The sequence below is a fragment of the Leptonychotes weddellii genome, chromosome 9, assembly GCF_054177405.1.
Source record: "Leptonychotes weddellii isolate Sample4059 chromosome 9, ASM5417740v2, whole genome shotgun sequence".
NCBI lineage: Eukaryota > Metazoa > Chordata > Mammalia > Carnivora > Phocidae > Leptonychotes > Leptonychotes weddellii.
This window is the reverse complement of record NC_138377.1, coordinates 112693240-112719935: the sequence shown is the minus strand read 5'-3', so window position 1 is coordinate 112719935 and position 26696 is coordinate 112693240. Positions and strand designations below refer to the sequence as shown.

Genomic DNA, 26696 nt, shown 5'->3' with positions numbered 1-26696 from the left:
GTTAGCCTGGTGATGGGTATTGGGGGGGGCACGTTCTGCATTGGGTGTTTTGCACAAACAATGAATCATGGAACACTTCATCTAAAACTAATGATGTAATGTATGGGGGTTAACATAACAATAAAAAAAATTAAAAAAAAAAAAAAGAAGATAGCAGGAAGGGAATAATGAAGGGGGGGAAATCAGAGGGGGAGATGAACCATGAGAGACTATGGACTCTGAGAAACAAACTGAGGGCTCTAGAAGGGAAGGGTGGGGGGATGAGTTAGGCTGGTGATGGGTATTAAAGAGGACACGTACTACATGGAGCACTGGGTGTTACACGCAAACAATGAATCATGGAACACTACCTCAAAAACTAATGATGTAATGTATGCTGATTAACGTAACAATAAAAAGCCTTAAAAAAAAATAGCTCCAAATCTAAAGGAACCTAAATGCCTATTAGTGGGCTATGATTGTGTAAACAATAGTGGAGTCACACCATGAAATCCTATGATATTCATAAAAAACTATGAGACAGACCTTTAAGTTGTGATTAAACAGGCTTCGGCATACTTTGAAGTGAAGAAAATCCAGGTGCAGAGCCCATAACTAGAGTATGATTTTATGTGTTTGTGCATACAGGTGTAAAACAAACATAAAACTATATAAATGCATACGTGCTTGCAAATGTAAGTTCTAAGCTTGGAATGGTGTCTATGGCCTCGGACCAGGGAAGAAGGGTCTAAATGGGACCAAAATAGGAGCATGGGACTCTCCTGCACTCACAGGACTCTCCTGCTCTCTGCTTGAGTTCACTGGGAAAGAGTCTTGATTCCTAAAGTGATTTTCCACAGTTTTTATAATTTACAGTGGAATAAAGCTTTATAATTTATATTGATAATTTTATGACTTAATTCAATTAGAATTCCTCATAAACCCCCAAATAGTTGAAGGAAGGTGTTTTGTGAAATCCATACATGGCCATTTCCATCACAGCAGACCCTTGTGGGGCAAAAGGATAGTCGTCAAGGACAATTATGCCGAACAGATGATGTTTGGTCACAGGCAAGCTCTTCCCATTGATTCTGCGTTCAATATGGGTCTAATGATGTTTATTTAAGATCCTTAATTGTTACTTATCTTATGAGTCTTGGTTTCATGTTTGCCTGTTCAGTTTCAATAATGGAACTGTAATCTACTACCAATTCACTCACAGGAAACACTTTCTTGCTGTGCTCATTCTGTTACTGTCACAATTCAACCACATTATGTATGCAAGAACCCTGCAGGAAGAACGCAGGGTCTTTCTGCTCTTCAGAATAAGATATCTGCAGCAAAAGAGTTCTGCGTTCTTACATGAATTCCTGTCTCTCCATCCCAGTGGGGGGGATCAAACAAATTTGTCTGCAGTATTTCCCTTTTTGGGTGTATTTTGTCCTCTTTTGTTTCCCTGCTCAGTTATCTACTCCCCCATACGCTTTCTCCGTTCCAACTTTCCTTCTAAAAGAAAGCTCATTTCAGTTATTTCCTCTGCAGCTGCCACCAGTCATTTTTGGAAGAAGGTGGAGGATCACTTTAGGCCTGTGGAGAGACAGGTGCTAAGCATTTTCGGGGGGGTATTGTCAACATAAGAGAGGAGCACCTCAGTGTCAAGGGCGTGCGTACTGTGCTGGTAGGAAACCCCAGCTGGGAGTGGTGAACGTCTCTTCTTTCCTCTTATTAAAGTAAGTTAAACTTTTTTCCTTCTTCCTTTCTCTTCCATCCTTTTCCCCTTCCTTCCTTTCTCTTTTCCCTTCAACCATGATACTAAAGGGCAACGTTATGAACACAGAATGCCTTGTCTGACCTTGGCCTTGTCACTTACTGAAAACAGAATGTGAAGCAAGGCACCCCATCTTTCTGAACCTTGGCTCTTTGTCTGTAAACTTGGATCTCTATCCTGAAATGCCCCCTCACAGGGATTTTTGTGAGATTAAACAGGATCACACATGTTGGGCACCTAGGCTGGTGTTCAGTGAATGTTCAGCATGGTACGATTCTTCTCCTTCTTCCTAGAGATCTGTGCTTTGTAAACTTGATTTCCAATTCAGGTAGCAAATGAGTTTCAAACATCAGCCAGCCTCCAAATAAAAATCAAGGTATGAGTGAGCACAAATTAAAGTTGCTGGATAAAAATAGTGAGGCAGGGGCGCCTGGGTGGCTCAGTCATTAAGCGTCTGCCTTCGGCTCAGGTCATGATCCCAGGGTCCTGGGATCGAGCCCCGCATCGGGCTCCCTGCTCCGCAGGAAGCCTGCTTCTCCCTCTCCCACTCCCCTTGCTTGTGTTCCCTCTCTCACTATCTCTCTCTCTGTCAAATAAATAAATAAAATCTTTAAAAAAAAAAAATAGTGAGGCAAAAGCAAGATGAATGTGTCCATTCTCCAAAAAGATAATGAATGTGTGTTGGTACTTATGCAGCATTTTATTTTATTTTATTTTGGGACAAAGTTTCTTTAATAAAACACATTTTGTTCTTAGGAGTCTATTATTTCTTTTTTTTTAATTTTATTTTACTATGTTATATTAATCACAATACATCATTAGTTTTTGATGTGGTGATCCACGATCCATTGTTTTCGTATAACACCCAGTGCTCCATGCAGTACGTGCCCTCCTTAATACCCATCACCGGGCTAACCCATTCCCCCACCCCCCTCCTGGAGGAGATTATGCTAAGTCAAATAAGTCAAGCAGAGAAAGTCAATTATCATATGGTTTCACCTATTTGTGGAACATAAGGAATAGCATGGAGGACATTAGGAGGAGGAAGGGAAAAATGAAGGGGGGGGAATTGGAGGGAGAGATGAACCATGAGAGACTATGGACTCTGAGAAACTTACGCAGCATTTTAATTACCTTTTTAAGATCTGAAGGAGCGGGAAAAATAAATTCTAGAGCTGGAAAACATAAAGTCACACAATAGAACACCTCTCCCCCAGTGATTATAACTAAAACTTTGAAAATAAAAAGGAGGAGGAGGAGGAAGGAGGAAGAAAAGGAGAAAGAATAGAAGTAGCTGAGCACTGGCAATAGCAAGTGGCTTGGGGAGGGAAGTCAAAACTTAAAAAGCAAACCATCATGAGTGAGTTTGCTGGAAGGTTTTCTTTCATCCCCTGGCTTGGAACCAAGGATGACCCCAGTGTAGACATCCAACGCAGCCACAAGCAGCAAAAATATCACAGGGCTCCCCTATCTTTTAGTCAGAGAACCCAGATCAAGTGTTCTTGCAAGCAGGAGACTATGGGAAAAAAAAAATCCCTGTTGCTATTTTGGAATAATTTCAAACTTACAGAAAATCTGCAAAGATCATCTAGCGTTCTCAAGCACCCCTCACCCACTTTTTTAAGGTTTGACTGACACAGCTCTACTCTATAGCAATTTGGCCAGGCCCACTTAACCTCAGTCGAATGGCTCTAGATTGACCACACAACAGCCATTTGCTAACAGAGCTCCGATTTTATTTAGCCCCCAGAGAAAAATCACTGGTCTGAGCGAATTGTAAAAATCTCATTTCTTTTTGCCAGTTAATAACCTACGGGTGCATAGACGAGTCCATTTTGGCCAACACCATGTAAGAAGTCTATTGGGGGCATCTAGGAAATGTATTTTCTTTCTGAAAGGAGAGAGGAAGAGAAGAAAAAAAAAAATTCACTTTTTTTTTTTTTTTTTTAAGTGAACATGGACTCCCTTGCTTTATTTTTTAAATTCTGCTTTGGGATACTTAGAGCTGTGATAACCACCGCCACCAGTAAGAGAACTGAGTATGGCAGTGGAGAAAGATAAGAGGACCCTGATGAACCAACCCTGATAGCGCCTGCCATTGCACTTACTTCTGGTTAAGTAAACAAGAAATATACTTATTGTTCAAGCCAATGTTTGGCCATGCATTCTGCTACCTGGAATCAAAGTATCATTAGCTGACAAATGAGCGAAGAGAGCCTGATCTTTCTCAGCACAGAACGCCTGCCATATGTGCAAGTCTGCCTTTTGGGCATGGTTAGGGCCATTAGCTTTCCCCCTTTCTCAGCCACCTAATTTGGAAGGTGTGGGGAGATAGAGAACATCTGCCTGGAGAGGATGAAGATACAGTAGAGTAAGAGGCAGAGTACTATTCATTTATTGCAAAGCCAAGTAATACTGTATGGGTTGGGATTCCTTCATTCAATCAAGTCAACATTATTGAGTGCTGACTGTGTCCTAAACTCTGTGTTAGGTACTACGGGTACAACAATGAGGAGAACAAGTTCTTTGCTTCAGATGGTAGTGATAAACAATATGCAAATAAGCATATAACGTGTGGTTGTGTTATAAAGAAAAGTGGACCAGTAATAGCATGTTGGGAACTCTTCTAGATAAAGTGCTGAGAAACTAACAGCTATTTCAGAACTGTATGCAGAGATTTGTGGCGCTTTCCACTTTCTTTCAGAAGTGATAAAGAAATTTCGAAGTTGCAAAGCTTCAGTAAAGTTCCACGTTAATAATTTAAACTCAAAGAAGGCAGCAAAGTAACCTGTCGTTTGGGATCCTTAAAATAAAACAACAACAACAAAAAGGAAATACCTACTTCAGGAGAGGTTTTAAATCTCAATACGAGATCAATCTGTGATAACAGCTCACAAACTTGGAAATTTAATAAGGGAAGAACTTAAAAGGGTTAGAAAATGGCCAAATAAGGTCAGCTACGCTAGATGGTAAAAAAAAAATTACAGTAGAGAAGGAATGGAATATTAAAGAACAAAATGAAAATGAGGACAGGCAAAAGGAGCCATGGGCGTGGAGAACAAGTCATCAAGGCAACTGTTAAGTCTTCCTTGACTATGACACGAAGTCAGGAAATCCTTTCCGGTGGAGCAGAAACTTGGGTTGCACATATTGTTTTGAAACAACCTGATTCACGACCTTGTTTACAACAGGAAGAATCAGTGTTCTGGGCTATTCCCAGCTTAGAAAGGCTGTGAGTCCAGGAGAACTCCTTGGGGGTCGTACCAGGTTGAGAATCACAGCCTTCATTCCTCCAGTTTGCGGCTCTCAGGCTGGGAATTCCGAAACCCCGGAGAGGCGGGGCTCGGGAACCGGGAAGTTAGTAGTTGCCAAGTTATCCATTAAAGTTTCGAGGCAGCCGCCCCACCTCCACCCAAAAAACTCACAGGAGAATTATTGCTGAGTTCCATTTTCCAGGGTATCTATTTCCCCCACGAGTACTGCAGATTAAAAATACAAGCCAGTTGCAATCACAACTTCATATACCAGTGCAAACCCAGTGGGTTCTGCAGTCCCCACGCTGCCAGAAACCCCGCCCCCGTTCGTAACCATGGGAACGGCTGACACTTTGCGAGCCGGAGATTCCCGGTCCCGCCCCCTCCCTAACAAATATTGTTTCACACTATCTGTCCACATGGGCGCACCGCCTCACTATTGGTCAGCGCCCGAAAACTGTGCCTTGCCCCAGCCAATAAGCGGCCTGTGCACGTGTACGCCTGCGTATCCCGATTGGTCACCACTGTCTGATCACGCACTGCCTACCTGCGCCATCCGGTGCGTGGGAGCGCCTATGAAATGACTCAGTAGCCATTTACAACCAATCGGCACGAGGCAGGGCTCAGAGCGGCCTATGGGCGCGCGCCGGGGGTGGGCTGTCCCGGCCCCTGTCCAGTCCCACCTGGGTTTGTTAAAGCGATAGGCCCCACGGCGCTCCAGGGCTCCACCGGGCACCGCACAACTGCCGCGGCGGCCCTCGGCGTGCGGTGGGCGCCCGTGACAGCGGCGCCGTTCTGCTCGCCACGCCGGCTCCGGGCAGCTGCCGACCTCCCTGGCGCGGCCCCATTGCCCGGCGGGATGGGCGGCGAGGCGGGGTCCGCGGCGGCCGTGGGCTCCGAGGGCCGCGTAAAGAGCCTGGGTCTGGTGTTCGAGGATGAGCGCAAGGGCTGCTACTCGAGCGGCGAGACGGTGGCGGGACACGTGCTGCTGGAGGCGGCCGAGCCGGTGGCCCTGCGCGCGCTGCGCCTGGAGGCCCACGGCCGAGCCACTGCCGCCTGGGGCCCGAGCCCTGGCGCCGCGGCCCCGGCCGCCGCCTCGGAGGTGGAGTACCTGAACGTGCGCCTGAGCCTGCGCGAACCCCCGGCCGGTGAGCGAGGGCCACGGCCCCGGAGTCCCCGCCGGGCCACGGGAGGCTCCGCAAGAGGGGCTGGCAGGAACCGGGAGGGAGCGCGTCTGCGGACGCCCGCCGGCTAGGGGGGCGGGGGCGGGATCCGAGGCTGGGGTCCGCCTGCGGGGTGGCCGGAGCCTCAGTTTGGTCGCCGGTGGCGGGTGGGTAACAATGCCTGTGCCCCCACTGCAAAGCACCGGGGAGATCGCGCGAGGTGAGTGCGCACGTCTACCTGGCTCCTCGCCTCTGGCTCGCTTGGGCCTGCCCAGCGCCGGGCGTCCCAGGACCTTCCAGGAGTGAACCGTTGCCATGGGAACCTGTGATGAGCAGTCAGAAATCTAAGATCTGGGGATCTCGGTCCTGTCCCTTCTGGCCTGAGGGATGGAGAGTGGAGTCAGTCGATGAGATTTCCATGCTGTGTTGCTCAGTGTTTTATGGGCCTCCCCTTCTTCCCATCCTGGAGGTAGACAGTCGTTCTTGTTTCACGATGAATTAGCAAAACCTCAATCTTGGAAAAAGGGAAGTAGTTCGTGAGCGGTAGGGGTTCAAAGGAAGTGTTTCTAGAGTTGACCATCACACTTGACTATCATACTTTCCCTCTTCTGCTCCCAGAGTAACAAGGGTTCTGCCTCTGCCCTATATTCTTTTGTCTTCTTCTTTTTGTTTCCTTGCAACATCCCCCCCCCCCCCCCCCCCCCCCCCCGCCCCTTGCCCCGTAGGCTTTTGGAGACAGTGGGATCTGGGTATTGTAAGTTTCTGGAGGAATGATTACCCACTTCTTGTCCACTCTTGTTGAAATCCAGTTAATAGTGTAGGTTTTTCCAAGTGCTTATGTGGGAACCTACATCATAGCTGTTTTATCTATATGTATACTACGTGTATAAATATAAAACTTTATGTAATTATATATAGTAAATATGCAAAAATTGATTTTCTTAATCATGAAAATACTAGGAACAGTGAGTCTTGCTCTTCATGAAGCTGGTGGAAGCTACTTTAAACTATTTTATCTTTCTGCCTCATCAGCTTCAGCTTTTATCTATAAAAGGAGATAATGGTATAAACACCCCTCCCTTGAAGAGTAAAAGGCAGTATATCAATGTTTTAATGTTTTCTGTGTCTTGTACAAAATAAATAGTATGTGCAATTTTGCCTTTTCCTGCTTTGGAGAAGTAGACTGTTCATTAAATCCTCAAGGTATGTGAGAATCCAGTGATCCCAAGTATTGTAGTGAGGAAAAAAACGTATTTGGAACCAAAGCCTTTTTGGATTCACAAGTACAGTGTGTTGGGTGACCCTTTCCTTGGTATGGTTTCCAGGATCAGCCTACACATGCCTCCCCCAATGGTCAGGGACAACACAGATTTTCAAGATGGCTGACTGGAGTCAAGGGTGGTGGAAGAGAGAAGTGGTTTTTGACCCGGACTGTGGACTCTCTCTATCTCTGTGCCTATAACTACTGAGTAAACAGAAGTGAGATTAATAGCAGTTGGACCTGGGATTAGTAATAAAAAATTGCTTTGGTAAAATCTGGTCTGACAAATACTGTTTTGAATCACAGGTTAGATCTTGCTTTTTCATTCTGATGGAATAGAATGTCTAAGCCTAGACAACCTGAAAATTTTTAGCTTGTTTTTAAAAGATATCATACCAGATATTGGCAAAAATTATGTGTTATTTAAAAATCATAGTTTGTTTTAGGTGAGCTCATTGAGAAAAAAAAAAAAAAAAACACTCCTAACATCTGTAGCTTGAAAGAAGTTAGCAACTTTGCATAGTCGTAGATTTTCAGGGTCATTTATTTCCAAAACCTAGCTGAATTTTGATCACCTGAAGAGATTTTTAGAAATCTAGATTTTGGGGGAAAATGTGTCTAGGACATTTCTTTTCAGGAAATCTCCCCCCAGATAATTGTTTGGCACCATTAATCTAATCTACTTGCTATCTTTGTGATTTTCTTCACTTTTTGTTTAATTATTGAGGAGTTGTGGTAGAAAGATAAGACAGAAGAGAGTTAGTTTCACTTGGTACCCACCAGCGGTATGACCTTGTGGGAGTCCCTCAACCTTCCTGAGCCCAAGTCTCTGACTCTGTAATGATGTTCTTAGCTCCCACCCCTCGCGAGTGCCCTGAATGAGGAGCTTGGGCTGTAAGACCATCAGTGAATGGAACACCTCTCTGTGATTTCATAGTCCTCAGTGTATAAGGCAGAAGTACTGAGCCATGAGAACAGAAGCAGAAATGGGCACATGATTCAGCTTGTTAAACTTTTAACAAAAAGATAATCAGGGGCGCCTGGGTGGCTCAGTTGGTTGGGCGACTGCCTTCGGCTCAGGTCATGATCCTGGAGTCCCGGGATCGAGTCCCGCATCAGGCTCCCTGCGCGGCAGGGAGTCTGCTTCTCCCTCTGACCCTCCTCCCTCTCATGCTCTCTGTATCTCATTCTCTCTGTCTCAAATAAATAAATAAAATCTTTAAAAAAAAAAAAAAACAAAACAAAAAACAAAAAAAAAAAACAAAAAGATAATCATAAGAGAAAGGAAGAAAACTAAGATTTGGTTCCAAATGCTATAACCTCTGTTGATCAACTTTCTCCATTTGTGTTTCTGTTAATGTGTGGAGGGGATTGAAAGCCTTGTTTTAAATGTTCTAGTTCCTATGTTCATTTGTGTTCTCTATGATGAGAGAACTTTCTCTCTCTCAGTATCCCTAGTAACTGTTCCCCACACATGCCCACCGTGCCCAGCCTCATGCTATTCCCTTCCTCTCAAACCCCCTCCTCCACATCTCCGTGCTGGCCTCAGGTCCAGAGCAGGCACCATCCCCTCCACGGGCTCCCGCACTCTGTGCTCATTACTTGCATGCGTGTGTCTGTAGCCCCCCCTCCTCCCATGGTCTATCTGAGGATTGACGTTACTCATCTTTGTATCCATGGGGCCTGACGTCTAAGCACTGTACGGTTTGAACTCACATGAAATCCACATTTTTAAACATTGTAAAGTACACAGATTGTCCTATTCAGTAGTCTAAGGATTACAATTTAGAACTTTAGTCCAGCTCTCTCAGAAGCATTGGGATTGCCTTGAGCCTTTCACTTGATAGCACGGCTGTAAGTGCTGAGTCTTACAGGGAGGGCAGCTCTGGGCACACCTGAGCCCTCGGACTGCCTCCATCACGGTGGCCTCTTGTCCCTGTCACTTGTTCACTTCGCCTCCAAGTCACCCACCTGTGTTGTATTTATATTTGAATGACCTTCAGTCATTTTTCCCCCTAATATATTACACGCTGAAAATTGGGGATAGATTCAGAAGACTAAATGGGCCAATAATGCATTCTTGTTTTCTGAAAGGACAGGTTGAAATGTTAACTTGTTTCTAGTAAGTGAAAAAATATTCCATTTTACTAGCCCTTTAAATGTCTCTCTCTCTCTCTCTCTTTTTTTTTTTTTTAATGAATGGATACAGTAGAAATCTCTGTTTTTAGTATCAACTGACCAGGCAAATCCTGAAGAAAGTTCTCATCTGTGCTGCACTTCCTTCATCTGAATCGTGCCACCCTTGATGAGGGGGTTTAGTTCTGAACTTGAATCGATGAGCATAAAGTGAAGGGGAAGTTTCTAAGCATCTCTGCAGAGCTGTCTAAGCCACATGACAGCCCTGGAGTTGACTTTGGATCTGAATGATGCCAGCTGTGTGTGTGTTCATGGGAGCTCCAGCAGCGCCCCTGGCCTCACACGGTCCATCTGCACCCTGCATCTCGGCCTCTATGGGGGATAAAACCGAGCTGGCTGACCCAGAACCCAGAGCAGGAGGGAGGAGTCGTGGCTGTGCTAGGCAGACCCCGCTCCATATCCTGACTTAACCACCAATTAACGAGCCACCTATTAATGGGTAGAGCTTAAGTGTACATGCATGACTCTTAACCTCGTAAGTTGTCCTGTTAGTTTGGCTGTTTGGTATTATTATACTCCGTCTTCACACTATTCCAAGGAAATCTTTCACCTTTTTCCATTTTTGCCCAAGGAATACAGAATGTGATTTTTATGGTATACCCAAAATAAATAGATCTATTTTTTGCTAAATCAGTTTTAAATCCAATTTAATACCGGTATGTCATATTAGTATAATAGTATACTATGATGTTAGTGTAATAGCATTGGTGTATGTTTATAATACAATGCTGGGACACTTGTGCTAGTTTATGAGTGGGGCGAACAGATGTGTGTGTGTACATGGACGCACACGTATGTATACGTGTGTGTGTGCATACACATACATGTGCGTGTGTGCACGTGTATATGTACATGAGAACTCTGGGCTCCGACACTTTATGGTAATTACTTGCGTGATTGGTCTCTTTAAAGATAGAAACTGTATGTGTATATATGGTTTGAAATTGATGAAACTTGATAGAAACTGATTCAAATTCTAATTCTCTAAGTCTTAGAGATTAATGTACTTTCTGGAGTATCCTGGATGCTATAGCCAGGGAAATCTCCTTTTTTTAAAAAATAGGGTTACGTTGTGAAAATTCTTGATCTAATATGACCTTAAGTTAAAATGTATTTTCTTTTTTTAGGTGAAGGCATCCTCTTATTAGAGCCTGGAAAACATGAATTTCCATTTAGCTTTCAACTTCCATCTGAGTAAGTGAAACGATACTACTTTTGTGATTTCCTTTCTCGGCAATATGTCTTCCCCGAGGTGAGGGTACCAGGTATCTTCTGAGACTCAGTTATGCCCATTGATCTTGAATAGCCCCTCAGTAGATACCCTGTTCACATTCTTTTTATTTTGTTTAACCCAAACCAACACTTTAAGGCTTTTTGGTTTTTTTTCCAGTGGTGTTTCACTGAAAGATGAACTTCTCACTTAACCTCTTTGGTTCGTTTCAGACCTTTAGTAACCTCGTTCACCGGGAAATATGGAAGTATTCAGTACTGTGTGAGGGCAGTTTTGGAACGACCCAAGGTACCCGATCAGAGTGTGAAGCGGGAGCTTCAGGTGATTAGTCACATTGATGTCAACACACCAGCATTATTAGTAAGTTCTTCCTCCTCCTTTTTCTCCTCCCCTGCCTTCCTCCTTCCCTTCATAGTGCTGTATACACTGATCCAGTGTGGTGCTAGTCTGTCCTGTCACTTTCTGATACAATCTTATAACCCATGGGCCTTCACTATAAATGTGTGATTCTAGGTTGGGCAAATTACAAATTGTCTGTGTTAATACTATTGATTATGTCTCCATTGTTCAGGGCTGCTTTTGCCAAAAAGTTATACGGGCTTGAAATGCATTAATAAGGCTTAATAATAATAATGCGCACACAGAGAGTGGTTACTTTTACCAGAGCGGCCACATTCACGGGGCTGTGGTATTCTAAACTCTTCAATAATAGCAGGTTGAGGAACAGTAATTACGGAAGAGTATTAATCATGCTCAGCCTGTTATTGAGGCTCAGGCCATTATGCTATGTATCCTTGCATTTTGCATGTCATTTTCTAACATTAAGTAAGTGCGTGCAGCTGCCGTGGAGAGCCTTTCTCTTATCATTTCCTTATGACAGATTTGGCCACATTAAAGCATTGAACTTCTAATAATCACCAGAAATACTGTAGGCTGATAAGAAAGATTAGGCTATAAGTAACAACAGAGTAGGCAGGATGGGAGCTAATGAGCTAGATTCTTTTATCTAAACCCATATTATCAAAATAATATAAAATTATACCTTGTACTTTCATGATAGCTGTGAGGACCTAATGGTTCTTCATTTAAATATGAATGAATGATTTTTTTACTTCATAGAAAATACTGGGATAATTTGAACTTTCCATCATGATACGGGTGTTCCAAAGATGTATGTTTAGTATTGGGGGATTTCTTTTTCTGGCCAATGTTTTTAAAGATAAGGGGAAAAAACAGGAGCTAGAAGGTATTTCACCCTATTTTTAATGGAAAATGGAATGGACTTCTCTCTAACGTTCACTTTTGGAGGGTGACAGTATAATAATTATGCTCTGGCTGCAGGACCCCTTGTGACCAAAATCCTAGAACAGCCCCGCACCCAGCCGAGCAGGCTGAAAGCTCCTGTTACGGCCGGAAGTTACCGTCCACTTCACACCTTGGGTTTTTTTGGGTTTTTTTTGTCTTTTTGTTTTGTTTTGTTTTTGCAAATTGACAATACTGTCTTGTACTTTTAAAAACTACTTAGAATTGGGAAGCTGGCTATTTCTAAGCTATTTGTGGGCCATTGTGGCAAATGATTTAAGGAGATTTTATTTTTTTGCCAAAAAGAAAAACCATTAATCCTTTAATGTTCTTTTTATAAGTGAAAAACTATTGCAGCTTTGGCTTTTACCATGAGCTTTTGGTTTGTGCGCCTTTTGAACTGAGCATTTTAAGTCTTGTGCCCCTTCTCTTGATGCCGTAGGAGAAAAGGTGGGGTGGTCTGTTCGGTAACCTTGTGGATCCGTTGCATTGGGTGCATTGTGCCACCATCACACAGAACCCATAGCCAGTCTCACTTGAGGGCACTTGAAATTTCTGCCTAATCATGCATTCTTGAATTCAGGAAAAAAGGCTCTTCGCTGCTTCTATATTTTAGATGCCAAAACAAAGAGAAGATTTTGATTATTGATTTTTATACCATTTCTTTCTTTAACCTAATCTGCACGTAAAGTCTTTAAAAGAAAGAAAAACACCTCTTCCACTTTACTAGTTACTACTGTAATTTTTTATTATTACCGTAAGGGAATGTATATCGTTTCCCAGAAATAAAATCATTATAGGGTAAAATAGGATGGTGTCACCTAATTTGAGTCTGACAGTTCATCTTAGTTTTCCTAAAAGAGAATGACTTGTTTTTTCAATGCTTTATATTTCAGCAAGTATTTTGCCTAGTATGTCACATGAGGATAAAAAGTTGATTTGTTTTCCGAAAGACATTTCTTCACAACTGTTTAATAAAGAATGATGTAATTTTAAGTTCCCTGAGTTTTCTACTGGATTAATTAAAGTCATGTTATTTCTTGAAATTTTCAAGACCCCTGTATTGAAAACTCAAGAGAAAATGGTTGGCTGTTGGTTTTTCACGTCTGGTCCTGTCTCACTGAGTGCCAAAATTGAAAGAAAAGGATACTGTAATGGTAAGCAAAATGTTTCAAAGTCCAAATGGAGGAGTCATGCATTTTATTAGCTACTTTTAAGTGATTTTAAATAGTGTGTTTTGTAATTCATGAGGTACATACTGTTTTAAAATGTGGATAATATGTTTTTCATATAAATAATGGATATGTAAGTATTTTTGAGTGGATGAGTAGATTCCAGTAAAACTTCTGGTGTTTCTGACTTCGGTCCTTTCACTTTAGTAACAAAGGCTAGAACTGGGAAAGTGGGGAAAATGCCAGCATTTTACTTGATGTTGCCAAAGAATGTCAGGAGCAGCGTTGCTCAGAAGAGCACTATTTCACGGGGCGCCTGGGTGGCTCAGTCGTTAGGCGTCTGCCTTCGGCTCAGGTCATGATCCCAGGGTCCTGGGATCGAGCCCCGCATCGGGCTCCCTGCTCAGCGGGAAGCCTGCTTCTCCCTCTCCCACTCCCCCGGCTTGTGTTCCCTCTCTCGCTGTGTCTCTCTCTGTCAAAAGAATAAATAAAATCTTAAAAAAAAAACAAAAAAAAAAAACGCTATTGCAGCAGGAAACCACGTCAAGCAGTCTGACCCTGTGCTGGGGATATGTACCCAAACATAGGGGGTGAGAGTGTAGAACATGAACAGCCTGAACAGTCAGATTGATATTGGAGCAACCGTTTGTGAAGGCTCTGATTCCGTCCAGTGGGTTTGGCCCCCACTCCAGGGTTCCGGCTCATTGGAAATGAATGTGGTACAGATGGTGGAACGGTGGGCATGTAATGCGGACGGAAAAGTCGTCTGCTCCATCCGTTTCATTTATGCCTTCACATTGGCTCCTTAAAAGCGATGTCTTTGTTCTCCTGTTGGGCAGATTTTAATTTGATGGGCATTAATGAGTTTGTTAGTGATCTTTTGTGCTTAACGTAGTACTGGGCCATTTATTTGTATGTATTATTTTAATTTTTATAGATACTTGTTATTTACATATGTTTAGAACTGGCAACCTAATATTGCTACATTAGAAAAGCAAATAATGCCGTAATTAGAAGCCAGTATCTACCGGGGCGCCTGGGTGGCTCAGTCGTTAAGCGTCTGCCTTCGGCTCAGGTCATGATCCCAGGGTCCTGGGATCGAGCCCCGCATCGGGCTCCCTGCTCGGCGGGAAGCCTGCTTCTCCCTCCCCCACTCCCCCTGCTTGTGTTCCCTCTCTAGCTGTCTCTCTGTCTGTCAAATAAATAAAAAATCTTTAAAAAAAAAAAAAAGAAGCCAGTATCTACCGTGACCTGCAGTGAATTCTCAGATCTCTGACACAGATTCACAATGCAAGTTTTCCATCGAAGGCTCTCAATTTGTTAAAGTCACAAGGCGACTTTGGCTTTAATTGGTTAGCGGCTCTCTTCCACCGTGGTGAGAACTTTCTGAAAAGTCTCTGAAGGTGTTTTTGTTCTCTTTTTAGGAGAAGCCATTCCAATCTATGCAGAGATAGAGAATTGTTCCTCTCGGCTGATTGTTCCCAAAGCTGCTATTTTCCAAACCCAGACGTACTTGGCGAGTGGGAGAACAAAGACCGTCCGGCACATGGTTGCCAACGTACGAGGAAACCACATTGCATCTGGGGGCACTGACACGTGGAATGGGAAGACTCTCAAAATCCCACCTGTTACCCCGTCCATCCTGGATTGCTGCATTATCAGAATAGACTATTCCTTAGCTGTAAGCGGAGATCTTCTTAAAATGAAAAATATGTAGAATGGAGTAATAACCATGCCACGTTACCACGACTGTGTACGTTTAATTCCTGGGACAATGTCCTTGTATGTCAGCATTATGGCAGACCATGGAATGATGAAGATTGGCCTTTGTTCTTAATCAAAAACTGTCCCCCTAAGGAATTGAGTTAACTAACATGCAGTTAAGGGGTGTTTGTTATATTGAAAACATAGACTTCATTTTTTATCATTATTATGTAAGCCGTGCTTGCTTACAGTGAAGTATGTTAAGGCTACAGGTCCCCATCACAGAGCATTCAGTGTATTTCCTGGGCTCTTCATTTGGTTTGTTCTTCATTTTATTTGGTCAGGATCCTTTACAGTTCTATTGGAGAAGTGGTGGTAGGCAACAAAGATACTTGTTTCTGTGAAAAAATAAATTGGAGGTTTTATTTATATTTTTGCCTTTTTCTCTCTCTTTCTTTTTTTCTTTTCTTTTTTTGACATATTAGGTGTACATTCACATTCCTGGTGCTAAAAAATTGATGCTCGAGCTGCCCTTAGTGATTGGCACGATTCCATACCATGGTTTTGGCAGCAGAAACTCCAGCATTGCCAGCCAGTTCAGTATGGATCTGAGCTGGCTGACGCTGACCTTGCCAGAGCAGCCCGAAGGTACGAGGCGTGGAGGTTCCCTCCGCGAGGAGTTTCACACGTAGGGTACCTGAGGGCAGCGTAAGACAGCAGGTGCTCAGATGCCGAGGACTCCCGCCTCCGCAGCTGTCCTGACTCTTCTGAGCCCTGGAAATCATAACACTGCCTTCCTGGCAGGGACTTTGGGAGCCTGGCTTAGCCGGGGCACAGAGCTGCTGGCTGCAGAGCCAGAAGGAAGTCTCCATCTCAAAAGAGGAGAATGCAATAACTGTTAGTAGTGATTTCACAAGAGAAGGATCGATTAAGTATGTTCTGTCATGATGGGCACAAAAACTTGCTCATTAGAGGGGGGAAAAGAAAAACATTGTTTCCAAATTTAGCTAAATTTCTTGTTTTGGTAAAAGTTCGGAAGAATGTAATGAATTTTCACGTGGACTTCTGAGACCCAATTCTGTTTTTGTCACAGCGCCACCAAATTACGCAGACGTGGTGTCAGAGGAGGAATTCTCTAGACACGTGCCTCCTTACCCTCAGCCCCCTAACTGTGAGGGGGAAGCATGCTGTCCCATGTTCGCCTGCATACAGGAATTCCGGTTTCAGCCTCCGCCTCTTTATTCAGAGGTAAGCAAAACGAAAGAAAATAAGACTTTTAGGTTGCCGTCTGGAAATAATCCTTTGTAAGTATCTGTTGCTGATTCCTAAGTAGTAGGGGATACAGATTTAAAAATTTTTTCTGGTGATGATAAACTGGCACTGATTGGATTACCTCCTTTTGTAATATTTTCCTTGTAAATGATAGCATGCCTGTAGAGTACCATGGATCGCCTTTAAATTGTTTTATGTGGCCATGGAGTACAGAGCACTTAAGTGACCCGCTGGGACTTCTTATTAATAGGCTCATAGCAACTTGGCTTCTAACCACCATATAAATAGAAATAGATACTAAGATTATTTATAGGGTGCTGGAATAGTAATCCTGGTCTGCTCTTTTTTTGCAGGTTGATCCACATCCTCCTGATGTAGAAGAGACCCAGCCTGTTTCCTTCATTCTCTGAACAAATGTCAGAAATCACTGTGTTCATCATCAATTTAGAAAACGGTTCCTTACCCCTGCCTTTTTGGAAAAGAGGGAGAGAAAGGCATGTAAGAACATAAATGAACATCCAGATCGAAGGTGATAGAAATTAAAGAATATGTGAACTTCCCAGTGGGCCGACGGGATCATTGCACAAGTTGATGATACCGTCGTGCGTCCCCTTTAAGTAATCCAGTGAAGCAGATGTGAAAAGTCACGTGAGAAGAATGTCCCGGAAGTCCTGATGGTGATAGAGTAAGTGAAGGGGGTGCCTGCGCGCTTGACCGCAGAGAACAGACGCTGTGTGGAGAGTGGAAATGCTCTGTGTCACTTTACAGAGGTTTCTCAAGGTGGAAAAGAAGTTACCCTGAGCTTTAAGGAAATGTAGACTCACTGGGAGCCTTGATTTTGAAGATGGCAGCAGCATGGAGGCGTGCACGAATAGGAGAGGCCCACCCTAGATACCAAGTGTGAGGGGCTTCGTGGTTTCTTACCGTGTCCCATAGGACTGAAGTCCTCGAAAGAACCTTTCAATGAGGTCCTAACGAAGTAACACAGTTCCACTGTATAAATTGGCTCTGCAGTATTACGAAACCAAGAAAAGAGTTCCTCGCAAGGTGTGTCAGTTCAGAGGGGATCAGTATGAGAACACGTTCGGTTGAAGGCTATACTTCTTACCCCATTTAAGTACTTTGTTAGGGTATGTGTTTGATTTTCCCCGTGTCTTATTTACCTAGGATGACAGTAGAAAAAGAAAGGGAAAAAAAAAAAAAAAAAAAGGTTGCATCCTCAGGCTGCCTTGATAACTACACAGAAAAAAAATACAAAAAAAACAACAAAAAGCCTTTCTTAACCTACCTCTAGTGGGTTTATCAGAATCCTTTGAAAACTCGAGGCCTGATAAGCCTTGTGTAGAGTTTCTGCTAATTGGCAGTAGCAATCTCCTCTGACCTATCACTAAATCTGCAGGTGGACCAAGGGAAAAATCTATAAGGCTAGCGTTAGATGAAAGTTAATATATGCCTACCAAAGGGTATTTCAAAATAAATGCAAAATCAAAAGAGGGTACAAACAACCATGGTTTTTAAAAAGGACAAACTGAATTCCTGCCAAGAAGAGACCTTAGTCTACTGACGGCAGTCACTGCACCGTGTATTATTATTCCCATTTCAATTCTTTAGTAATTCTATTTAAACTGTGATTTTTTTCCTTTATTGTTTTGGTGCAATATTTTTATTATCATTTAACCTCAGGATATTCCGACCAACAAGATTGTGTTGCTGCTAGAAGTCTGAGCAATGTTTTGACTTTTCCCCTCTCCCCTTCTGTTCGTGGTCGCATGGTCCCTTGCTTTTCCTTTCATCTGTTGGTTTCATGAGCTGAGAGCATTCCTGGACCCTCAGTAGAAAGGAGGGAGGGATTTCCACGATAGAGGTTTTGGACTAGCCGAGTACTTTGGTTTTCTCCATGTCCTACGGGTTCAACCTAGAAACCCGGGTGCTTCCCATGCAGAATGCCGTACTTCATTCACCAGAGTGAATAACTTTTCTTTCAATCAGTATATTCAGTCACAAGTATCAAAGCTCTTCTAAGGTTAAGTTTTGTATTTAGAAGTTAGTCGGCCATCTGATCAGGGATTTTTTTCTACATGCATTAGGTAAATGTATCCTTCTCCCCCTTCTGGACATACCTCTCTCTCTAATCACGTAAGCATCTTAAGCAATTTTTTTCATTGTAAGCCACTATTTAAAATCACAGTGCAAAACTGTTACACCAATAATTGTGGTACTGAAATTGTCACAGAACTTTATTCCCTACTTTGGTTTTTAGTGCTTTTTTTTTTTTTTTTTTGCTTTGTCTTTGTGTATTTTTAGAGAGGTATGTGTCTTTAAGTGTTATCTGAACAGTGTTGTTCTTACTCTAAAAAAAAGATCCTCTTCAACTGTTTCTTGACTTCTAAGTTGTAGTTTATATGCCTTGTCAAGACATTGTCCATCTCCATGATACCAAAATAAAGTGAAAGAAGCGAAGAAAAACGGTATGAAGGAAGAAAGTTTAGTTTTGGCCCCATGTAGAAAGCCAAGTAGTTGGCTTCCAACTACTCAGTGGAATCTTTCACTAGGATGTTTTATCACCTGTAACAGAGACATCGTGAAATGTGCTAACAAAATTAAAGCAAAGCTCATTTTGTAGCACTTAAAAGAGTAGCTAAAAGGTATGATTTGCCTTATCAAATTGGTATCAGTATATCTGACCTTAAGCAGTAGGTTGAAACTGCATACCGTTTTATAATCAAGAAATTATTCTATGAATGTTAGAAAATTCTACATTGCAACAGAATTCTTGGGAATGAAGATAAAAATTTAGCTGCTATTTGCTTGTTATTCTGTTGTTTAGTTTGCAAAGAAACTGTGGCCTTAGAATTTTCTTTTTGATGCAAAAATTTTTGAAATTGAAAATGTGTATCTTTTGGCACACAAAATCCTTCCATGGGCAGAACTTTAATTTTTATGTTTTTCTTTTGCACAATAAGAAACTCTCAATAGGCAGGGATTTTGTTTTTGATAAGTTAACTATGAAAGCTTTTTTATTTTTATTATTAAAAATGTAACAGTTTAACCCACAGGAAAAAAAAAATAAAGATTGTATTTTGTATTCTGGTTTGAACCCTATGGGTTCCTTTTGTTAATAAATGATGACACTAATGCTGTGAGGTACTGGTCCTGTGTTTGCTTTGTTTTTGTAAGACTGTGACTTAAATCGTTACAGACTTAGGGGAAATCAGTACCACAAGACAAAGTGTAATTGCTGTTAAATTGAGATCCTTTTGTTGCATGCGCATACCATCACCAGGTCGGACAGCCCTGGGGGCTTCTGAGCCTGGTTTTACAGTGGGCTCAGTTTCCCCAAGGAAATCAGTTTTTAGCATTCCATGAAGAAAAGGGGTAACATGAGTAAGCCTAAACTGTCTTGGTTGTTGAGAGATTACCTTCATTTATTCCCAAATGACAATGGCTACTTTTAAAACTTAACAGTTTTTGTGTTTTATGGGCCACGTGTTTCCCCGGGATTAATTTAGTGGATCTGATGAGCTGTCAGGGGATCCAGACTGGAAGACACTGACCCAAGTCAACCTCCCCTTTCAAATGGATAAAAGCCATACATTTGGTACAAGGACTCTGTAATGGTATATCATCTTCAAGAAAACTGCCCCAATCCTCTCTCTTGGAAAATTCACAAATTTAGCTAAGTGGTAGAGCCCTGGTAATTTACTCTCCAAGTGTTTACAATATGGGAGATAGCGTTAAATAAATAGATTGCTTGTGGATCCACATTGGCAGTCGACATAAATGGAGACATTTGTGTCATGCAATAAATATCGAGGCAGAATTTATCAGTTCACCCTTAAAGTTTCTGTAGTTTCTATTGTAAAGTGGTGGGTTCTAAAATTTAGAACCATGCAGGATGCTAACAAAGAATCTAGGACAAGGCCCTCCTATTACAAATGAGGATACCAAAACCCAGAGGTGTAACCTGAAAGTCTGACCTACATTCTCTGTAAGATCACCACTCACTCTGAAATTTCCTGATTCTACTACTTTAATAGAAGCCACAGAAACAGTAATCGCTTTAAGTTACGCAGTGTGAGACTTGCAGAATCAGATACTTAAGCATATGCTAAATCAAGAATCTTCTGTGTTTCTGTCTTAAAGGCCTGCCTCCTGAAAGGATACCAGTCTTTGACTAAATTGCTTCCTAAGTATGTTTAATTAGTAGCTGGAATCTTTTCTTCAGCAGAGGGATTTGTTTCTAACTTTATATTTTGAAATAATTATAGACCCACAAGCTGCAATCATAGTACCGAGAGATCCTGTGTCCCCATCACCCAGTCTCCCCCAAAGGTAGCATCTTACATAACTATAATACATGACCCAAATCAGGACACTGACATTGACACACTACCTATGATTAACTAGAATTCAGGACTTGCTTGGCTTTGGCCAGTTTTTGAATGCAGTCATTGTTCCTGCATATGTTTTTGTGGATAATTCTGTGACATTTTATCATGTCTAGGTTCATACCATCACCACCACAATCAAGATAAAAAACTCCCATCACGACAAAGAAACTCCCTCCGGCTGCCCCAGTGCAGGGACCCCCTCCCCTTCCCTAGTCCCCTGATTCATCTCTTCTCCATCTTTATGATTTTGTTATTTTGAGAATGCTAGATACATGGAACTGTTCTGTACCTTTTCCATTGGCTTTTTCACTCAGGCTTATCACCTTTAAGATCCATGCAAGTTGTATCCATAGTTTGTGCCTTTATGTTTCAGCTGAGACATTTTGAAAGAAACAAATCTGTTATTACTGGCTTTGAAATTTCATTTTTCAATTTGCAAAGAAAATGTGTAATATGTGCACATGATACCTTTGTAAATATTTTGGTTTTGATTTTGAGAACTACCTTTTATGGACAAAAATACATAAATGCAGGTTTACACAGATTTTTAGGCATTCATTTTTACCTTGCCAAGGAATTGAAGTATTTTACGTTTATTTTTTTTTTTTAACAATTTTATTTGTCCGAGAGAGAGAGAGAGAGACAGCACAAGCAGGGGGAAAGAGAAGCAGGCTCCCTGCTGAGCAGGGAACCCCATGAGGGACTCGATCGCAGGATCCTGGGATCATGACCTGAGCCAAAGGCAGACGCTTAACTAACTGAGCCACCCGAGCATCCTGAGTGTTTTACCTTTAGATAGAAAACTATTACATTATACTTGAGCAGATATACCTGTGATGAAAGTATAAGCCAAGCAGAAACTATCTTGGGCTATATATCCTATCAGCAGCTGATAAGTTTTAATATAAATTACGCAGGAAAGAAATTACATTTGCCCTGCATTTTTTTTAATTAAATCTTGTGGGGTGTTTGTTTTTTTTTCTTTTTTTCTTTTTTCCTGCCTCTGTTTTAATTCCCTTCTTTCTAGTCCTGCTACTTAACATCTGAGATGAAAAGCCCCCTTGGAAGCTGAGAAAAAATTAACTGTAAAATGCATACTTCTTCTTAATAATACAATATTATAAAACATGGAGTTACTTGTTAAGACAATTAGATTTTTCTAGACAAGAGAACTCTTCTAGAAGCCATTACACACTAACCTAAGGAGCTTTTCCCTAGAAGAAGACGTGAATCTGTCAGGGAAGGAAGTAGCAAAACAAATACACAGTGAAAGGGGTGAAGGCAGATAAAAAGTGACTGGCGCCAATTTCCAGAACGTCACCGGAACTGAATTCACGTGGGGCCGTTGCTGTGCTCACGGACGGGAGATTTCATCCCTGCTCACATTTTCAAAAAACCAACATGTCTTACGTGGACAGGAGGAGACATGCTTTAGGCAGCATCTGCCAGTGGCAACAAGTAAACCTGCAGGCATTTCCCTCATACTTGGCAATCTTGTCCTCCCCCCAGCACGCGTGCACATGCACACAGACACCCTTACTTCTCACCCTTTTGTCTATGCTATTTACCTTCAGACCTGAGTCTGTTTAATCAAGGGAAGGATGTTGGTTCTGTTACAAAAGGTAGAAGCGGACAATGGGTTCTGCATCCACAGGAATTTGCTGGAAGAGAAGCCATTTTCTGCCAACTTCTTCCACCAACTGTCTTCCCCTAAACAGTACAACAGTACAGCACTAGGAGAGGTATTAGGGAACTAGTCATTTTTATTATCTTTATTATGTAGATAGATATAGATCTTTTTTTTAGAAAGAGTGCATGCATGAGCAGGGTGTGGGGGGCGGAGCAGAGGGAGAGGGAGAGAGAGAATCTCAAGCAGACTCCCCACTGAGCACAGAGCCCAATGCGGGGCTGGATCGCAGGACCCTGAGATCATGACCTGAGCCGAAATCAAGAGTCGAATGCTTAATTGACTGAGCCACCCATGCTCCCCTTTATGTATTTTTATATATTTATTACATTATATTATTATATTTTATTTTTTAGAAATTATTAAATGAGTAAACTGGAGGCAGTAGATGCCAGGAATTTATCTTTTTCTTATATAAAAATAGTTACTGCATACTGCGCCGGTCCTTCTAGTCATCCAACCCCCGCCACCCCCGCTCTGCCCCAGCCCCGTGTCTATTTAATGACTGAAGGACATAATGTATTCCAAACCAAGATAACAGTAATGCCACTCATACATATAGTATTTACTGTGTTCTTCACATACACAAATTCACTCTAACTAACGTGAAAGATGCCAGGTTTGGGGTTTTTTGTCTTGACTTTTAATCTAAGATGCCGAAATCTATCTGAGAGTCTGCGTGATAAGCACTCACACTATCGGATAGCTTATTTGTATTTGCCATCACTGCAAATATTCAGATTTGTCTGGACTGGTTTACTGAGTTTATTCAAGTAAAGTATAAAGGTTTATGGTCCATAGTTAATTAGCTTACTTCAAAATACGGCAGACAAACAGGCACACACAGATACACAGATGCTCTGTTTCTGGCCTGGGGACTTTACCCCACAGGCCAGACAGCTCATGAAAACTTGCATTGTTGATACTCTTGGGGACTAAAGAGAGGGCACAGTGTCATCACCAACCCATCCCACTACTAGAGGAACACAAAGGATGAGTCTTTGCTTTGGGAGCTGATCTACTGACGGACAGTAAATAGATAAGAGTTAAGAGGCTTTCAATGAAACAATTCCGTATTTCATGCCCACCCTGAGTCACTACAGTCCAGGAAGTTAAGAGCAAAACCCTAATGTTGAGCCATAAGGGTTCATGGCATAATTAAGAAAGCTCTAGATGTCCATATGAGTCCATACAAGAAAGTATGCTGAATATTTGCTACCTGACAGCGTCCCTGCAAATCAGTTTTAATAGTTCCAAGCGAACTAAGATTATGGAAAAACAGCTTAATTACCCAAGCACACTATAATGTTTTTCCTGCCTAAATCAAAACAAATTTAAGACATCTGTGTATGCGTATTCACAGGAGGAATCGAATATTAAGCAAGTTTCCTTTATCTTCCTTGGGAGAGGCTACATGAAACACTCCTAGTAAACCTCTTAAAAGAACCCACTTCCCCAGAGGTGGATTTAAAAGCAAATCCCAGTGTTTGTGATTCCATCCTTAATTCAACATCTGGCTCTTTTAGGTAAATACAGAATGCTGGGTGCCAGAGAAAACTGTAGCAACAAATACCTACCTTTATCTTATCTGACATTACAAAAAACCTCGGTAACCATGTCAGTAGATAACTTATCTTAAACACGCATGGCCCGCTGCGGACACCAACAGCTGTTCCTCTAAGAGAGTGGTGGAATCACATCACACGAAAGTGGCATTTTTTTAAGAAAATGAATTGCAGGGACATCTGGGTGGCTCAGTCGGTTAAGTGTCTGCCTTCAGTTCAGGTCATGATCCCAGGGTCCTAGTCCCGCATCAGACTCCCTGCTCTGAGGGGAGCCTGCTTCTCCCTCTGCTTACTGCTCCCCCTGCTTGTGCTCTCTCTCTGGCAAATAAATAAAACCTTAAAAAAAAAAAAGAAAGAAAATGAATTGCATTGTACTTGAGGCCATTTTAAAACAACCAGCCCCAGAACCATCCTCTGACCAAAGAAACAAGAATGATGTGTGCTGCCAATGGGAGATGTTTTAAACAGTGTCCACATTGAACAGGGGGCTTTCTGATGGTCTCACATTTGCTTCTGGTCACAATACAGAAGTCTCAACAAGGAAGAGCTGAGTTGGTGGGGGCTGGACAACCTGCACGTTAACGTTCTTCTTTCTCCAGCCTCACCCGGCCATGGATACCAGGTCTTTGACCCTTTCAAATGAGCCTGACTGGTTCCAAGATAAAGTCCTCCAGAGGCTCCAAGGTATGGACTATGGCTCCTTGTGCAAGTCTGGTCTGAGCCAGGCACCTGAGCACCTGCCTTGCTCAGCCATTGCTACTCACTGGCCGTGTGACCCACACATAGGACTGGCCAGATGCTAGGACAGAACCTTTCCCCAGACAGTTGCCTTCCCAGCTGAGACCTAGAACCTCAACTCCAACCCCAGGGTCCCCCAGGAAGACGCAGGTGCAAGAAAATCTTTAAACTGAAAAATTAATCAGAAACGGCTCCTCTCGGCAAAAATGAGAGTTCCTATATATCAGATAAATTCACTAAGAGGAAATTGTCTGAACCATAAGAGATTCTTAACTCGAGGCAAGAAACTGAGGGTTGCTGGAGGGGAGGCGGGTGGAGGGGATGGGGTAACTGGGTGATGGGCATTAAGGAGGGCACTTGAGGTAATGAGCACTGGGTGTTGTATACAACTGATGAATCACTAAACTCCACCTCAGAAACTAATAATACACTATGTTAATTAATTGAATTTAAATTTAAAAAATAATTTAAAAAATAAATGCAAAACAAAAAAGGAGGAAATTGTGTTGGCGTTTGTTTGTGCTTTGTGAGAAGGTTTTTGTTTTTTGTTTTTTTTGGTATCTGATTTTTGTCAGGGAAGTTTATATGTTAAGACCCAGATAATCCCAAAGCTGAAGACTCACTTCCTACCTAGCCAGGGTCTTAATGCCCTGCTCAGTGATTAACTGCCCTCATCCAGGGGATCCAGATTATCCTGTTTGCCCAGCACATTCCCCATGCCCTGGGACCCATTCCCCGACAGACTGGCACAGTTGGTCACCCTACCCTTGACTCCCCACCCCATCAGGGACAAGCCTGCTCCGTTCCTCACACCCCAAACTACATTGGCTGTAGGCCTTCACTGAGTCACTATCTCTTGTGTCTGCTTCTGTCACCCAAAAGTCCCTGTGAGAAGTGTTCCCCTGAAGTGAAAAAGGATGCATGCGTGGGGCCTGGAATGCTGAGGCCACTTTGGCCACTGGATTTGGACTGGGACCCACATGGAGGCCAGCCCTGCACGTGATCCCGTCTCCACCTCCTCCCATCCCAGTGGCCTCTCCTTCCTCATTCTGACAAGGAGAGTCAGCTTGCCTACAACCCACAGCGCTGCCAGGCCCAGAGTCTGGTTCCGCACCACAGGTCACATCTCTGCGCACAATTTCCTCCCAGGCTTTGAGCTCTGTGCACATATGTACATGGTCTGAGGCCACAGTGGTGGTGCCCTGTCCATCTGCTGTCTTCCTCTGCCATCTCTCTGTCTCTCTCTCTGTCTCTCTTTCCCTGTCTCGCCTTCAAAGAAATGAGGACCTGATTTCCCAAGAGCTGCAGGGTCACTTTCTTCCTCCTGTAGCTCCCTCAGCAATGACCTGGGTCCAGCTTGAACTTGGCCCCCCTCACTGTGTAATTACCACGCGGGGTAAGTCCCGGGACCAGACGGTATGCGCATGCACACCAGGAACAAGCACAGAGCATGACGACACAGCTTTGCTCAGAGGACGTCTGGAGCTCCTCTCTAGAACTTGCCCTCAGAGCCTCAGGCACAGTCTTCTTCATATCTTCACTGGTGAAAAGACTTTATCCTTTGAGATTGGCATCAATGCTTTGAGACCATCCAAAAGCCATGGAGAAACAAGCTGGAGAGTAAAACCTAATGCCAGGCTGTCGTGCACTGAGCAACTTGACCAAAGGTGAGGCGAGAAACAGCATTGAGCAGGATGTCCTCGTGGGATTGGACGAGCTGGCTCTGAAACAAATTTTCAAATGGCTGACATGTAATACTTTATTCATACCTCACCTCACCTGGATGCCCCCCAGGTGCCATTAGTCTGTGGAGGTAAATTGGGTCCCATTAAAAATAATGACCCCTCTCTGTGTCACTCACTCTGACCCCAACTTGCTCTTCAAAATCCTCACCTTCTTGTCAAGTTCCTCTTCTATTCCAAGAACTGTCTAGAAGGCTCCATGAGTAAGCCCAACCCCACTAGCCACTGACATCATCTCTAACGCCCTAAAGGCTTCACAGACCCAGATGAG

General features: G+C 42.9%; 1 protein-coding gene and 1 long non-coding RNA gene across 2 annotated transcripts in view; one reads left to right on the top strand and one right to left on the bottom strand.

The window, feature by feature from the left end:
- The window catches only part of LOC115937664 (uncharacterized), a 72469-nt gene extending 66716 nt beyond the window's left edge, over positions 1 to 5753 (bottom strand). Inside the window, exon 1 of the long non-coding RNA XR_014148757.1 lies at positions 3100 to 5753. This is a non-coding gene — a long non-coding RNA (uncharacterized LOC115937664). The remainder of the gene's footprint in view (positions 1 to 3099) is intronic.
- Positions 5735 to 19445, top strand: ARRDC4 (arrestin domain containing 4). Its single transcript, XM_006749012.3, has 8 exons — positions 5735 to 6149; positions 10749 to 10815; positions 11065 to 11212; positions 13209 to 13311; positions 14751 to 15007; positions 15516 to 15678; positions 16124 to 16278; positions 16656 to 19445. Exons 1-8 carry the CDS (start codon positions 5861 to 5863, stop codon positions 16710 to 16712), a joined length of 1239 nt encoding a protein of 412 aa, XP_006749075.1. The 5' UTR covers positions 5735 to 5860; the 3' UTR covers positions 16713 to 19445.
- The last annotated feature ends 7251 nt before the right edge of the window (positions 19446 to 26696 follow it).

Excerpts from the sequence above, each read along its gene's own strand:
- ARRDC4 (XM_006749012.3), top strand. The coding sequence starts at position 5,861 with ATGGGCGGCGAGGCGGGGTCCGCGGCGGCCGTGGGCTCCGAGGGCCGC. Across the intron at positions 6,150-10,748 it reads CCTGCGCGAACCCCCGGCCG|GTGAAGGCATCCTCTTATTA; the intron begins GTGAGCGAGGGC and ends TTCTTTTTTTAG. Across the intron at positions 10,816-11,064 it reads AGCTTTCAACTTCCATCTGA|ACCTTTAGTAACCTCGTTCA; the intron begins GTAAGTGAAACG and ends GGTTCGTTTCAG.